The sequence below is a fragment of the Vulpes lagopus genome, chromosome 22, assembly GCF_018345385.1.
Source record: "Vulpes lagopus strain Blue_001 chromosome 22, ASM1834538v1, whole genome shotgun sequence".
Taxonomy (NCBI): domain Eukaryota; kingdom Metazoa; phylum Chordata; class Mammalia; order Carnivora; family Canidae; genus Vulpes; species Vulpes lagopus.
Genome location: NC_054845.1, coordinates 16,008,031 through 16,020,349, shown reverse-complemented (window position 1 = coordinate 16,020,349; position 12,319 = coordinate 16,008,031). Strand labels below are relative to the sequence as shown.

The 12,319-nt window shown below is 36.0% G+C and overlaps 2 protein-coding genes across 6 annotated transcripts in view; one reads left to right on the top strand and one right to left on the bottom strand.

Moving 5' to 3' along the window:
• The window catches only part of CREB1 (cAMP responsive element binding protein 1), a 63,214-nt gene that overhangs the window by 7,504 nt on the left and 43,391 nt on the right, over window positions 1–12,319 (bottom strand). For all 4 annotated transcript variants that reach the window (XR_005984994.1, XM_041737024.1, XM_041737021.1 and 1 more), the window contains one exon: window positions 11,495–11,645. Coding sequence is in view for 3 of the 4 variants with exons in the window: in XM_041737024.1 (XP_041592958.1) it covers window positions 11,495–11,645 (151 nt within the window). In the remaining variant the exon portion in view is untranslated. The remainder of the gene's footprint in view (window positions 1–11,494; window positions 11,646–12,319) is intronic.
• Window positions 1–12,319, top strand: part of METTL21A (methyltransferase 21A, HSPA lysine) — a 71,312-nt gene that overhangs the window by 29,048 nt on the left and 29,945 nt on the right. The window lies entirely within an intron of this gene.

Genomic DNA, 12,319 nt, shown 5'->3' with positions numbered 1-12,319 from the left:
CAGCAACCCAAGTATTCATCAATACAGGGATACATTTTAAAAATGTGGTCTATACATACATGGAATATTATCCAGCCTTAAAAAAGAAGGAAATCCCATCACTACAACATGGATGAATCTTGATGACATAATGCTAAGCAAAAACTAGTCACAGAAAGACAACTATATGATTCCACTTTATGAAGTATCTAAAGTAGTCAAACTCGTAAAAACAGAAAGTAGAATGGTGATTGTCTAGGATTTGCAGAAGGAGAAAATGAAGGAATTTGTTTTTAATAGAGTTCCAGTTTTGCAAGGTAAAAAAGTTCTGGAGATCTTTTGCACAACAATATGAATATACTTAACACTACTGGACTATATACTTAAAAAATGGTTAAGATAGTAAATTTTCCTACCACAATTAAAAACTAACTTAAAAGGAGAGTAAGAATAAAAAACATTCTTTACTAAGCTAGAAAGTTTAAACTAGTAAACTCTTTTTTAGCTCCATGTGAAAAAGGACCATATATTCTTAGTCACTAGCTGAGAGACTGGCACAAGGTAGGTCCTTATTCCTGAGTTGAAAGTAAAAAGGTTCCAAGTCTTTAAAAGATGGAAAAAAGCAGCAATTTACGATCATTCATCTACAATGGTGGCAGTACAGTACAGTACTTAGGAGCAATAACTTCATTCAGTGTCAGGTTCTTAGGTTTAAATGGTTACCTCTTACCAATTATATGACCATAGGCAAATTACTTAACCTTACTTTCCTGGCTCTAAAACGGAGATAATATTACCTACCTCAAAAGTTTTATGAGGGTTAAAGGAATTAATATATAAAAATTGCGTGAAATACTGGCTGGCACTGTGTAAATGCTATGTATGTGTTTGTTATAATCATTTCTAGATAACTTGAATGCCTCCATTGATGTCTTCATCCCCATATAGCCTATTGATTTAGAAAAAAGGAGCAAGCTGACTTTTGGAATAAAAAAAGTTGCACCTGATGTTGTGTTATCCATGACAGATAGGGACAATATATGATCCACTGCATCACTATACTATTGGTGAAAATTAGTTTGGAAGAAGTTAAAAATGGCCCAACATTCTAAAGCACAGTCAAGACAACAAACCAAGAAGTGCCATGAGGCCAAGAGTGATCTAAAGGATCACAGTGAGAATGATTCTGAGGTCAATCTGGATATTCTGTATGTGGTGAAGTCTAACAATATACAGAGCACGTAGGATATATGTACACACTAACAAATCTACTTTTATCCAGGGCTGAGTCATCTTGTTTTCCTTGCTTTCCCCTCCAGCATTTGAGAATTTACAGTCCACAAGTGCTCATACAAATGCTGTATCTACATGCTAGTTTTCAAAAGTTAAAACTAGTATGATCCCATAGGTTAGTATCTCCTAATTTTGCTCTAGCAAAATCAGTATACTACAGTATTGTTAAAGATTAGGTTTCTCAAAAGGTGGGGGGAAAAAAGGGCACACTAGGCTAAGAAAATTAATTTGTTTCTTCAACGTAGACCTTGGATCCTTTCAATATACTAAATGTGAATTACGACTCTCTCCAAAGAAGAATTCTAACTAGCAAGTCCCAAGCTGAATGTGACTATAGAATACTTTTTGGGGGAAACGCCAAATAAATTTCAAATAACACACTGTCTTGCAAAATGATGGTCAAGTTCGGCACAGTTTAAAATAAATAAATTTGGATATAAACTTATGACAATATATAATAGCAAGAATTTTAAACTGAGGATCAGTCTTGGGTTCAGATCCTGGCTTTGCAACTAACCAGTTGTATAGCTTCTAACAGGTCCCATGCAAGAACTATTTCTTCATCTGTTTTTTAAATAAAGGTCTAATCAAGATGTCTCTACCTAGAACTGATCGGTTTGTAAAAGGAGTATGCAAAATCAGGGGATAAACCTGCCATATCATTCTAAAACACTAATTTTGATTAATGGGTAAGAGGGGTGGCAGGCATTTTCATATTAAAAAAAGCATTATTATATTTTGGAGTGGAATACAGAATACAAATGAACTTTAATTAAAAAATTTAAAGAAATCCTTAGCCTGGAAAATGATACTTAAAGCTTCTAAAAAATTTCTAGCTAAATATAAAAAACAAACAAACAGACAAACAAAAACACTAGGCAAATGAAAGGACTCTCCTAGTGGATTGGTCTGACAACATGGTGTGAAGATTAAATTGACCACTGATGTTTCTTCAGTACAGAAATAGGATTTTATGATTTTAAGCATTCATGCAAACAGATGGCTTATAAATTCTGAAATTGATGTGATAGGCATATTTTTAGAAAAAAGTTCTTTCACATAATGTGTCTCAACATCCTCCTCCATTCACTGAACTAATTCTTTGCTTCTATATGATACTTTTTTCTTTGGGACGAATGGGTGGCTCAGCGGTTAAGCATCTGCCTTTGGCTCAGGTCGTGATCCTGGAGTCCTGGGATTGAGTCCCACATCGGGCTCCCTACATGGAGCCTGCTTCTCCCTCTCCCTGTGTCTCTGCCTCTCTCTCTGTGTCTCTCATGAATAAATAAATAAAATCTATAAAAACAAAACAAAACAACCAAATTTTTTGTTTCATTGATTTTCTTCTATTGGTTTTCCTTTTCAATTTTATTGGTTTTAATTTGCTCTTCCTTTTCTAGTTTAAGATGGAAGTTAGGTTGGCAAACATTTTTGGTAAATACTTTTGGCTTTTCAGACCAAATGGGTTCTGTCACAATTACTGCTGCTGTAGCATGAAACTAGCCATGGGTAACACACATAATTGAATGAACATGGCTGTATCTCAATAAAACTTTATTTACAAAAATAGGCACTGAGGTACAGTTTGTTAAGCCCTGACACAGATGATTGATTTAAGACTTTCTTTTCTAACCTAAGTATTTAATAGTATATATTTTCCTCTAAGCACCAAATGAATTTCATCCCACAATTTTTTTTTTGTATTTTAATTTGCACTTAGTTCAAGATATTTGAGACTTCCTTTTTGACCTACAGACTTAGAAATGTTTGATACCTATTTAATTTCCACACAACTGGGGATTTCCCAGGATGCTTTATGGGCCAAGGACATATTTTGTATTATTTCTATTCTCTTAAATTAACAAGCCAAACAGGTATAGTTGGTTGATTATGTCACTCAGGTTGCCTATAGCTTTATTTTCTGTTATCACTGAGAAAAGAATGCTGAAATTTCAACTATTCAATTCTCTCTTTAGTTTCATCAGCTTTGGCTTCATTTAAGTTAAAGCTCTAATCCTTTCATCATTATATTATGTCCTTTTTTTATCCCTGACAATGTTCCAGCTTCCTTTTGATTGCTATTTGCATGGTCTATTCTTTTCTACTCCCCTTTCCTTCTAACTTACCTATGCTTTATATTAGAAGTGAGATTCTTATAAGTAGCATATAATTAGGTCTTGGTTTTTTATTCTGTTTTGTCTTTTATGTGAGTTAGACTAGGGTTAGCAAACTATGACCCATGAGTCAAATCCACATAGCCTGTTTTTAATAATTTTTAAACTTCTAGCCAGACTAACCAAAAAAATGAGAGAGAGAAAAGACAAAAATTTTCAATATCAAGAATGAAATCCCCATTCAAAAGTCCTTTACACCCCCCAAAAAACTCACAACCAAAGCCCCAGAAGTGTTTAGGTATAAATCTAACAAAATGTGTGCAGGATCTATATGCTAAAAAATGGAAAATGCACTGTATTCATAGAATGGAAGACTCAGTATTGTTAAGATATTAATTCTCCAAAGTTTGATTTATAAACTCAACATAATCCTAATCACAATCCCAGAAAACTTTCTTATAGACATCAACAAGCCAATTCTAAAATTGATATGAAAATGCAAAGGAACCAGAATAGCCAAACAATTCTATAAAAGAGCAAAGTCAGAGGACTCACACTGACAAATTCAAAACTTATTATGAAGCTATAGTAATTAAAACAACAGGACACCTGAGTGGCTCAGCAGTTGAGCTCTTGCCTTCAGCTCCAGTCGTTATCCCAGTCCTGGGAATGAGTCCCACATTGGGTTCCCTGCATGGAGCCTGATTCTCCCTCTACCTGTGTCTCTGCCTCTCTCTCTCTGTGTCTCTCATGAATAAATAAATAAAATCTTAAAAAAAAAAAAAAAAAGACATCAAGGTGTTGGCTAAAGGAGAAACACAAAGACCAATGAAACAAGCTAGCCAGAAACAGACCCACACAAATATGGTCAAATGGTTTTTGCCAAAAGTGCAATGGCAATTCAATAAAGGATAATCTTTTTAACAAATGTGCTGGAACAAATGAATGTCCATACACAAAACATGAACCATGACACACCTCACACTTTATATGAAATTTAATTCAAAAGGGGTCATAAACCTAAATGCAGAACATAAGGTCAACTGGAACTCATACATTGCTGGTAGAAATGCCAACACAGCCACTTTGGGAAACAATTTGGCAGTTTCTTACAAAGTTAAATAAATTGTAATGTAAATCACTTACCATTTTATCTGGCCAGCTCACTCCTAGATACTTACTCAAGTGAACTGAAAGTTCATATTAACACCTGTGAATGTTTATAGTAACTTCATTCATAGTCCTCTAAAACTGGAAACTATGATGAACATCAAGGTCAATGGACACACCAACCACAGGATATGTGTACAATGGAATACCAGGGATAAAAACAACTACTGATCCACGTAACACTATCAATAAATCTCGAATGCATTTTGTTCAGGGAAAGAAGCCAGATCCTAAAGGCTACATATATTGTAGGATTCCAGTTATATGAGATTCTGGAAAAGAGGGCAACAGTAGACTACCCACGGGGTATCACAGGGATTCATTCTAGTGTGGTATAACTTCTGTAAGGCACTGTGCAGGTAGAAGCATGGCACCATACATCTGTTAAAACCAACAGAACTAAACAGCATAAAAAGTAAACTGCATGCAATCCCAGAACTGAATGAAGGGGGTGACGAATCTAACCATACTACAATCTGATATAACCTTACTGAATAAAGTGGGAAAAAAAGGAACAGACCTAACTAAACAGCTTTGAAAACAGTGCTTTCACTGGTACTTCAAAGGTAAAAACAAAAATAACTGTACATAAATACTGTATCGTATTTGGTAAATTTGTTTCTCATAGGTATACCAGTTATCAATTATCTATTTTAAAAGTATACCAAAATTAAACAAATATGTAAAAAAAAAAACTATATTGGGGACACTTGGGTGGCTCAGACACTTGAGCGTCTGCCTTTTTGGCTCAAGTCGTGATCCCAGGGTCCCGGAATTGGATCATGCATCAGGCTCCCAGCAAAAGCCTGTTTCTCCCTCTGCCTAGGTCTCTGCCTCTCTGTCTCTCATGAATAAATACAGAAAATCTTTAAAAACTTAAAAAAATAAGCAAACAAACTATACTTAATGGTAAGCCAAGTTTCTGGTCAGAGAGGCTACTATGAATTCATATTTATTTTAGCAGTATACAGATACAGTAATTTAGAAGTAATTTAGATGTGTGCATACATAGGTTAGTACACCATCCTTTGAGAGGGCCCGGAAGTGTGAAACCTGGTAGCAAAGAGCAAACCTGACACCCAGTTCTTGATTTCTCAATATCATTTTCTAGTAAAAGGAACTAGGATTTAAGAAGAAATGGTTGAGTCCAAGACTAAGGCAGGGAACACACAAATGAGAAACTGAACCTGGACAATCTTGTAGTGTCAGAAAGTTAAGGATGTGCTTAAAAAAGGGGGATATGTCAAAAGGATAAAAGGAAACCAACTTGTAAGAGCTCCCAATGGCCAAAGCTGGAATAATCTGAAGAACAAGGTAAAATAAACAATATTAAATATTTACCCATATATATATATTATTACAATATGACAAGACAGACATACTATTCTGTGGTATTCTTCCCCAAAATCTATTATTTCAGCCTAACTATAAGAAAGCATTACACAAGCCCAAATTGAGAGATACTCTAAAATAAACCTGAACACTACTCTTCAAAAGTGACAAGGCTATGAAAGTTTAAAAAAAAAAAAAAAGAGAGAGAGAGAGAGAGAGAAAGTGTCACAGATTGTAGACAAGGAGACATTGTGACTAAATGCAATGTGGTATCCTGGACTGGATTCTGAAAGAGGAAAGGAATAAAAGTAAAATAACTGAGGAAATCCGGATAAAATGTATAGTCTAATAGTATCGTTATCATAGTATACAACACTATGTTAATTATCATACACAGTATGCGACAGTATGTTACTTTCTTAGTTTTGATAAATGTAGCCTGGTTATGTAATATGCTAAATCACAGGAAGCTTGATAAAGAGGATGTGGAACTCTGTACTACTTTTACAACTCTCTGTGGGGATCCCTGGGTGGCTCAGAGGTTTAGCGCCTGCCTTTGGCCCAGGGCGTGATCCTGGAGTCCCGGGATTGAGTCCCACGTCGGGCTCCTGTGTCTCTGCCTCTCTCTCTCTAGGTCTATCATAAATAAATAAATAAATAAATCTTAAAAAACAAAACAACTCTTCTGTAACATAAAATTACTTAAAATAAAAAATTAAGAACTAAGGGTTGTTGGAAGGAAGGTGGGGGGGATGGAGTAATTGGAGAGGATAGGCATTAAGGAGTGCATGTGGCATTAAGGAGGGCATGTGATGAGCACTGGGGGTTATATGCAATTGATGAATCACTAAACTCTATACCTCTGAAACCAATACTACATTATAAGTTAATTAATTGAATTCATGTAAAAAAATAAATGTAGAAACATAAAAAAATTAACCACTATACATTAAAAATGTATGCTTTATTTTTACACATATATATCAGGGAAAAAAAATATACTCCAGAATTTAACATTTTGGGTGGCACAATTAGTGGTGATTTAATTTTTAGCTTATGTTTTCTAATGTGCTTATATATTATACATAGTCTTTGGTAACCTTTTTCCAACCATGAGCATAGATTCTTTTTTTTTTTTTATGAGTATATATTCCTATCTCAAAAAAAAAAATACCATCTATCTTCATTCTTAATTATTGATTACATGCAGTGGAATGGATACAATGTATACAATATACATTATTGAATATACACATTATTTTTAAAAAAGATTTTATTATTTATTCATGAGAGACACGAGAGAGAGACAGACAGAGAGAGAGAGAGAGAGAGAGGCAGAGAGACACAGGCAAAGGGAGAAGCAGGCTCCATGCAGAAGCCCGATATGGGACTCGATCTCAGGAATCCAGGATCACGCACTGGGCTGAATCGAAGGCAGGCGCCAAACCTCTGAGCCACCCAGAGATCCCTTGAATATACCTTAATTTCATAGCAGACCCTTTTTGTTTGGAATTAAAATTTTTTTTTACTTCATTTCTAATTCATTGAAAATAAACCTGCTTATTTTTATTATCTCTTTAACTCATTAGTGTTCTGACTTTAGTTAAATGATTTTATTTTGCTACTTTATCTTTTTCTTGGCTGTTAAACAGAGGCTTTATTATATTTTCATGCAAATGCACCTAACCTTTATGTTTATTACTTTTGCCTTTAGGAAATCTATTAAAATCCTCCTGTATTCTAAAATTTTAAGACAAGGATAGTGGATTACTTTCATTAATTTTTTATTCCTCCTTTTCCCTCAGGGGAAGAGCACACATTCCCACTCCACTGACACTGGGGCTTGATCTTGCCTGTACTTTGGCCACTGGTATAGAAGTGGATGGACACAATGTTTACCACCATCAATCAGAGAGGACTTAAAAAGCACTGCCTTTTTCCCTTTGCTACAAAAATGACATGCTTCAAAAAAGGTGCTACTTCTTTAGCTTGGAGCATGTGGAAGAGAGGCACAACAGCTGTCTTGCAGCTGTCAAATGTAATGTGAAGAAGAAATTTTGTTGTTTTAAGACACTGAGATTTTGGAGTTTTTGTTGATACTGCAGCAACAAAAATTAATAACCATCTACACTTTCTTCTAGACTGCTTATCACTTTTCATTTCTGAGTAAATGGTAATTTGGACAGTGTAGAATTGGGGGTAACTCTTTTCATCAAAGTTCAATTTAAGATAGGCTGTGTCTGAGGTACATATAAGGGACATTCATCCTAGGGAGTATGTTTAGGAAGACAGCACTCCCCCAACTTTTCCACTGAAGTACCCCTAACAGCAGAGAAAAGTAAAATGGGGATTCTGGAGACACAGCCCAAAGCAACCACGGCTGGTGTGAATTTCTTTTAAATATCTTACCTTAAAAATATTTCTAATTTTTGAGCAAGACAAACATTCAAGGAAAGCATTCCATGTTTACCTCTTGGGGTTACATTATCTCCAGCACATTCTCATGTGCTCTGGTTTAAGAAGCACAGCAGGAGAGAGCTGCATACTAGAACCTCAGAATTAGCATGTCCACAAGGCTCTCTGGCACCAAACACAGGCTCAAATCCCAGGTCTACCACTTAAAAAATTAAAAAAAAATTTTTATTTTTAAGCAATCTCCACAATGTGGGACTCGAACTCAACCCCAAGATCAAGAATCACATGCTCTACTGATTGCCCCTTAATAAATAGTATCTCAGGGAAAATGGTCAAAGCCAGAATACAGAACCAGAAGATCTTAGCATATATAAAATGCCTGAAGTACACAGATATGAATGAGTGCTCCAAGGGAACACTACAAATGTAGTCAGAAAATTAGATGAATAAACCAAAGAAGAGTTCAGGAGAATGAGTAAAGGGTCAAATATTCCACAGAAGTAAAATGAAATTAAAAGAGTGTACCAGATTGCCAAGTGGGAGGGAATCGGTATCTTTTAAAGACATAAGAATGCTATGTTGATCACAGAAACCAGATTTTAATGAATGGAAGTTGGAAAAGTAGAAGCAACAGTGATGTGGGAATAATGGGAACTATAGCAGAGTCAGTGAGAAGTTTCCTTATAATGAAACTAAATCCAAACAAAAGTATTTTATTAGAGAATCTATGATAAATCAGGTAGCTACCCTGAGGATTTCAGGCCAGGAAAGGTTGTTAGGAACTGTAGCTATGTGCACTCTGTCCCTAACTTGGTGTGTATGTGTAAGGTGAGGAGGGGGGCAGGGAGAGAGGAGGAGTACGTAAACTAAAGAAAAAAGGAAATCTGGTCTGCTAGTCAAATGAATAAATGTTCATATATGGGCAGCTCCTCTGATCCATACAACAGAGCAGACAAGAGGCTATAGTGCTGCCTCCTCACCCACCCATTAATGACACCACCTCTTAGTCTTTTCTGTATTAGGGGAAACATTTCTGGGGTGCCTGGGTAGCTTGGTTGATTGAGCGACCATCTTGGTTTTGGCTCAGGTCTGAGCCCCAAATTGGGCTCCATACTCAGCTGGGAGTCTGCTTAAAGATTCTCTCCCTCTGCTCCTCCCCACACACTCACTCGCACTCTCTCTGAAATGGATAGATAAATCTTTAAAAAAAAAGGGGGGGATAGGGAGATGTTTCTGTCCCACAGAGCCCACTACATAGACCCAACATAAAGTCCTTCTGCTGTTTTTATAATCAAGAAGGTTTTTTGTTGTCTGATTGCTCTGCTGTGTCTTGCTTAGAACCGATTTCTTCAGTAAGTGTTATTGTCTTAAGTTCTAGCCTTCACTTAACACTTCTTTAATCAGGGATACCTGGGTGGCTCAGTGGTTGAGCGCTTGCCTTTGGCCTGGGGCATGATCCTGGGGTCCCAGGATCAAGTCCTGTGTTGGGCTCCCTGCAGGGAGCCTGCTTCTCCCCCTGCCTGTGTCTCTGCCTCTCTCTCTCTCTCTCTCTCTCTCTCTGTGTGTCTCTCTCTGTCTCTCAGTAATAGAAAAAAAAAAATCTTAAAAAAAAAATAAAGTCATAGCAAAAAAGGTAGATCCAGGCCTTGAATCCAGACTGTCTAAATTCTATCCCCATATTTCTTTATCATAATGTTTGAAAATTCTTGGGATGAATAGCAGAGGAGTATTTCCAACAATTTCAAATTTTATCATTATATACCTTTATTTTCATTTTCTATGATTTGTCTTTAGTCATTTCTTTTTTTTTTTAATTTTTTTTAATTTTTATTTATTTATGATAGTCACAGAGAGATAGAGAGAGAGGCAGAGACACAGGCAGAGGGAGAAGCAGGCTCCATGCACCGGGAGCCCGACGTGGGATTCGATCCCGGGTCTCCAGGATCGCGCCCTGGGCCAAAGGCAGGTGCCAAACCGCTGCGCCACCCAGGGATCCCTTTTTAGTCATTTCTATATGAAATCCTAAGCTAAATATTTAAGTCCTAAACTAAATCAATAAAAATATTAAAGTAAATATAATAAAAACATTTTACTATTTTTTGGGGGGGAGGAAGGGCAGAGGGAAAGTAAGAGAGAGAGAAAATCTTAAGCAAGCTCCACACCCAGTGAGGAGCCTGACATGGGGCTTGATCTCAAAACCCTTAGATCAAAAAAAAAAAAAAAGGGATCCCTGGGTGGCGCAGCGGTTTGGCGCCTGCCTTTGGCCCAGGGCGCGATCCTGGAGACCCAGGATGGAATCCCACGTTGGGCTCCCGGTGCATGGAGCCTGCTTCTTCCTCTGCCTGTGTCTCTGCCTCTCTCTCTCTCTCTGTGTGACTATCGTAGATTAAAAATAAATAAATAAATAAATAAATAAATAAATAAATAAATAAATAAATAAAAATAAAGATTAAAAAAAAAAAAAAAAAACCCACAAAACCCTTAGATCATGACCTGAGCCAAGATCAACAGTCAGATACATAATCAGCTCAGCCACCCAGGTTACTTACTGTTTTTTGGATGACAAAACCATTTACAGCTATGAATTTACTTTATTGAGAGTCACTCTGCACACATTTTATAGATTTTGATGAGGGGCATTTTCATTGTTGAAGACTATTTTAAGATTTTGCCTAAGAATAAGGTATCTTACATTTAATATATTTTTGAAAAATCTTTAGTTAGGTGTTAAATTGTTAATTTTGAGTAAATATGGAATTCATTAAAACATGGACTGGCCATCATACATTTACTTTATTATAAATAAGTTTAATATAAATGAAACATTTAATTTTACACTACATACTTGAAACTCTTGATCTTCTTGAACAATACTACTCATGTAAAGAAACAGTATTTAAATAACTTAGCTTGTTGGTTAGAGCACAGTGAAAATACAGCAAGAGTTGTGAATTAAATCTTTCAGAGAAATTATACAAAAGAAAACTATGATTAAAGACTGACCCATAATCCTAATAGCCATTTTGTAAGTGTCACTTACTAAATAAAGAAGTTTCAGCAAGATTCATTAATTCTACCTGAAGAGAATTCAATTCACAGATCCTATTACCAGCAGATATAAGAGACACATGTCCGGCAGAATCTGAAGATGACCTGACCTACCACGATCTCAGGAAATGCAATGTACGTACCTGTTTTTCATTAGGCGAACCTCTCTCTTTCGTGCTGCTTCTTCAGCAGGCTGTGTAGGAAGTGCTGGGGAGGATGCCATAACAACTCCAGGGGCAATGGTGCTAGTGGGTGCTGTGCGAATCTGGTATGTCTGTACATCTCCGGAGGCAGCTGAAAAGAACAACAGTGAACATGGCATGGTGTAAGACACTGAAGCACTAGGACTTAGGAAAAACACAGGTGTCAATCATCAATCTAAACATACATTTTGGATTGAAAGGGGAAAAAAGGAATATGATTCTAACTAAAACACTGAAAGAATCAGCACTCTTTGGGTCATTAGTGAAATAATTTCCAGTTTAATATATTTATTAGTATAGACACTTAGGTGAAGAGGCCTTAACCTAGGTCTGCTGGGTTTTGTATTTATCTTTCATTTCAATGAAGTTCTATTCTGTTGTTAACATGCTTACCAACCTTAAGTCTAAAAGGTTAAGTAGGGCACAGCCTGGATGATCTTCCTAGAGAGAGTATACTCCTCAATGTCTTCCTTTGATATTGGTAAATTCTTATTAAAAAATTTCAAGTAGACTCTTGCCACGACATAAAAACGACCATGATTTTTCATAATAGCAAAATGGGAGAGAAAATAAAGCATTATGGTCAACTATTATAAATTTCTAATTGAAACAAAACTGAAAGTATGAAAAAGTGTATCACTTGATGCCAATTATATTACTTGTTTTAATGTAAATGCTAATGGCTAACTAAATAAACTGAAGTTTATTTTTCTAACTAAATGCTGTAAAGAAACAAAATCATTATTTGTCAGATTGCTTCTAAAA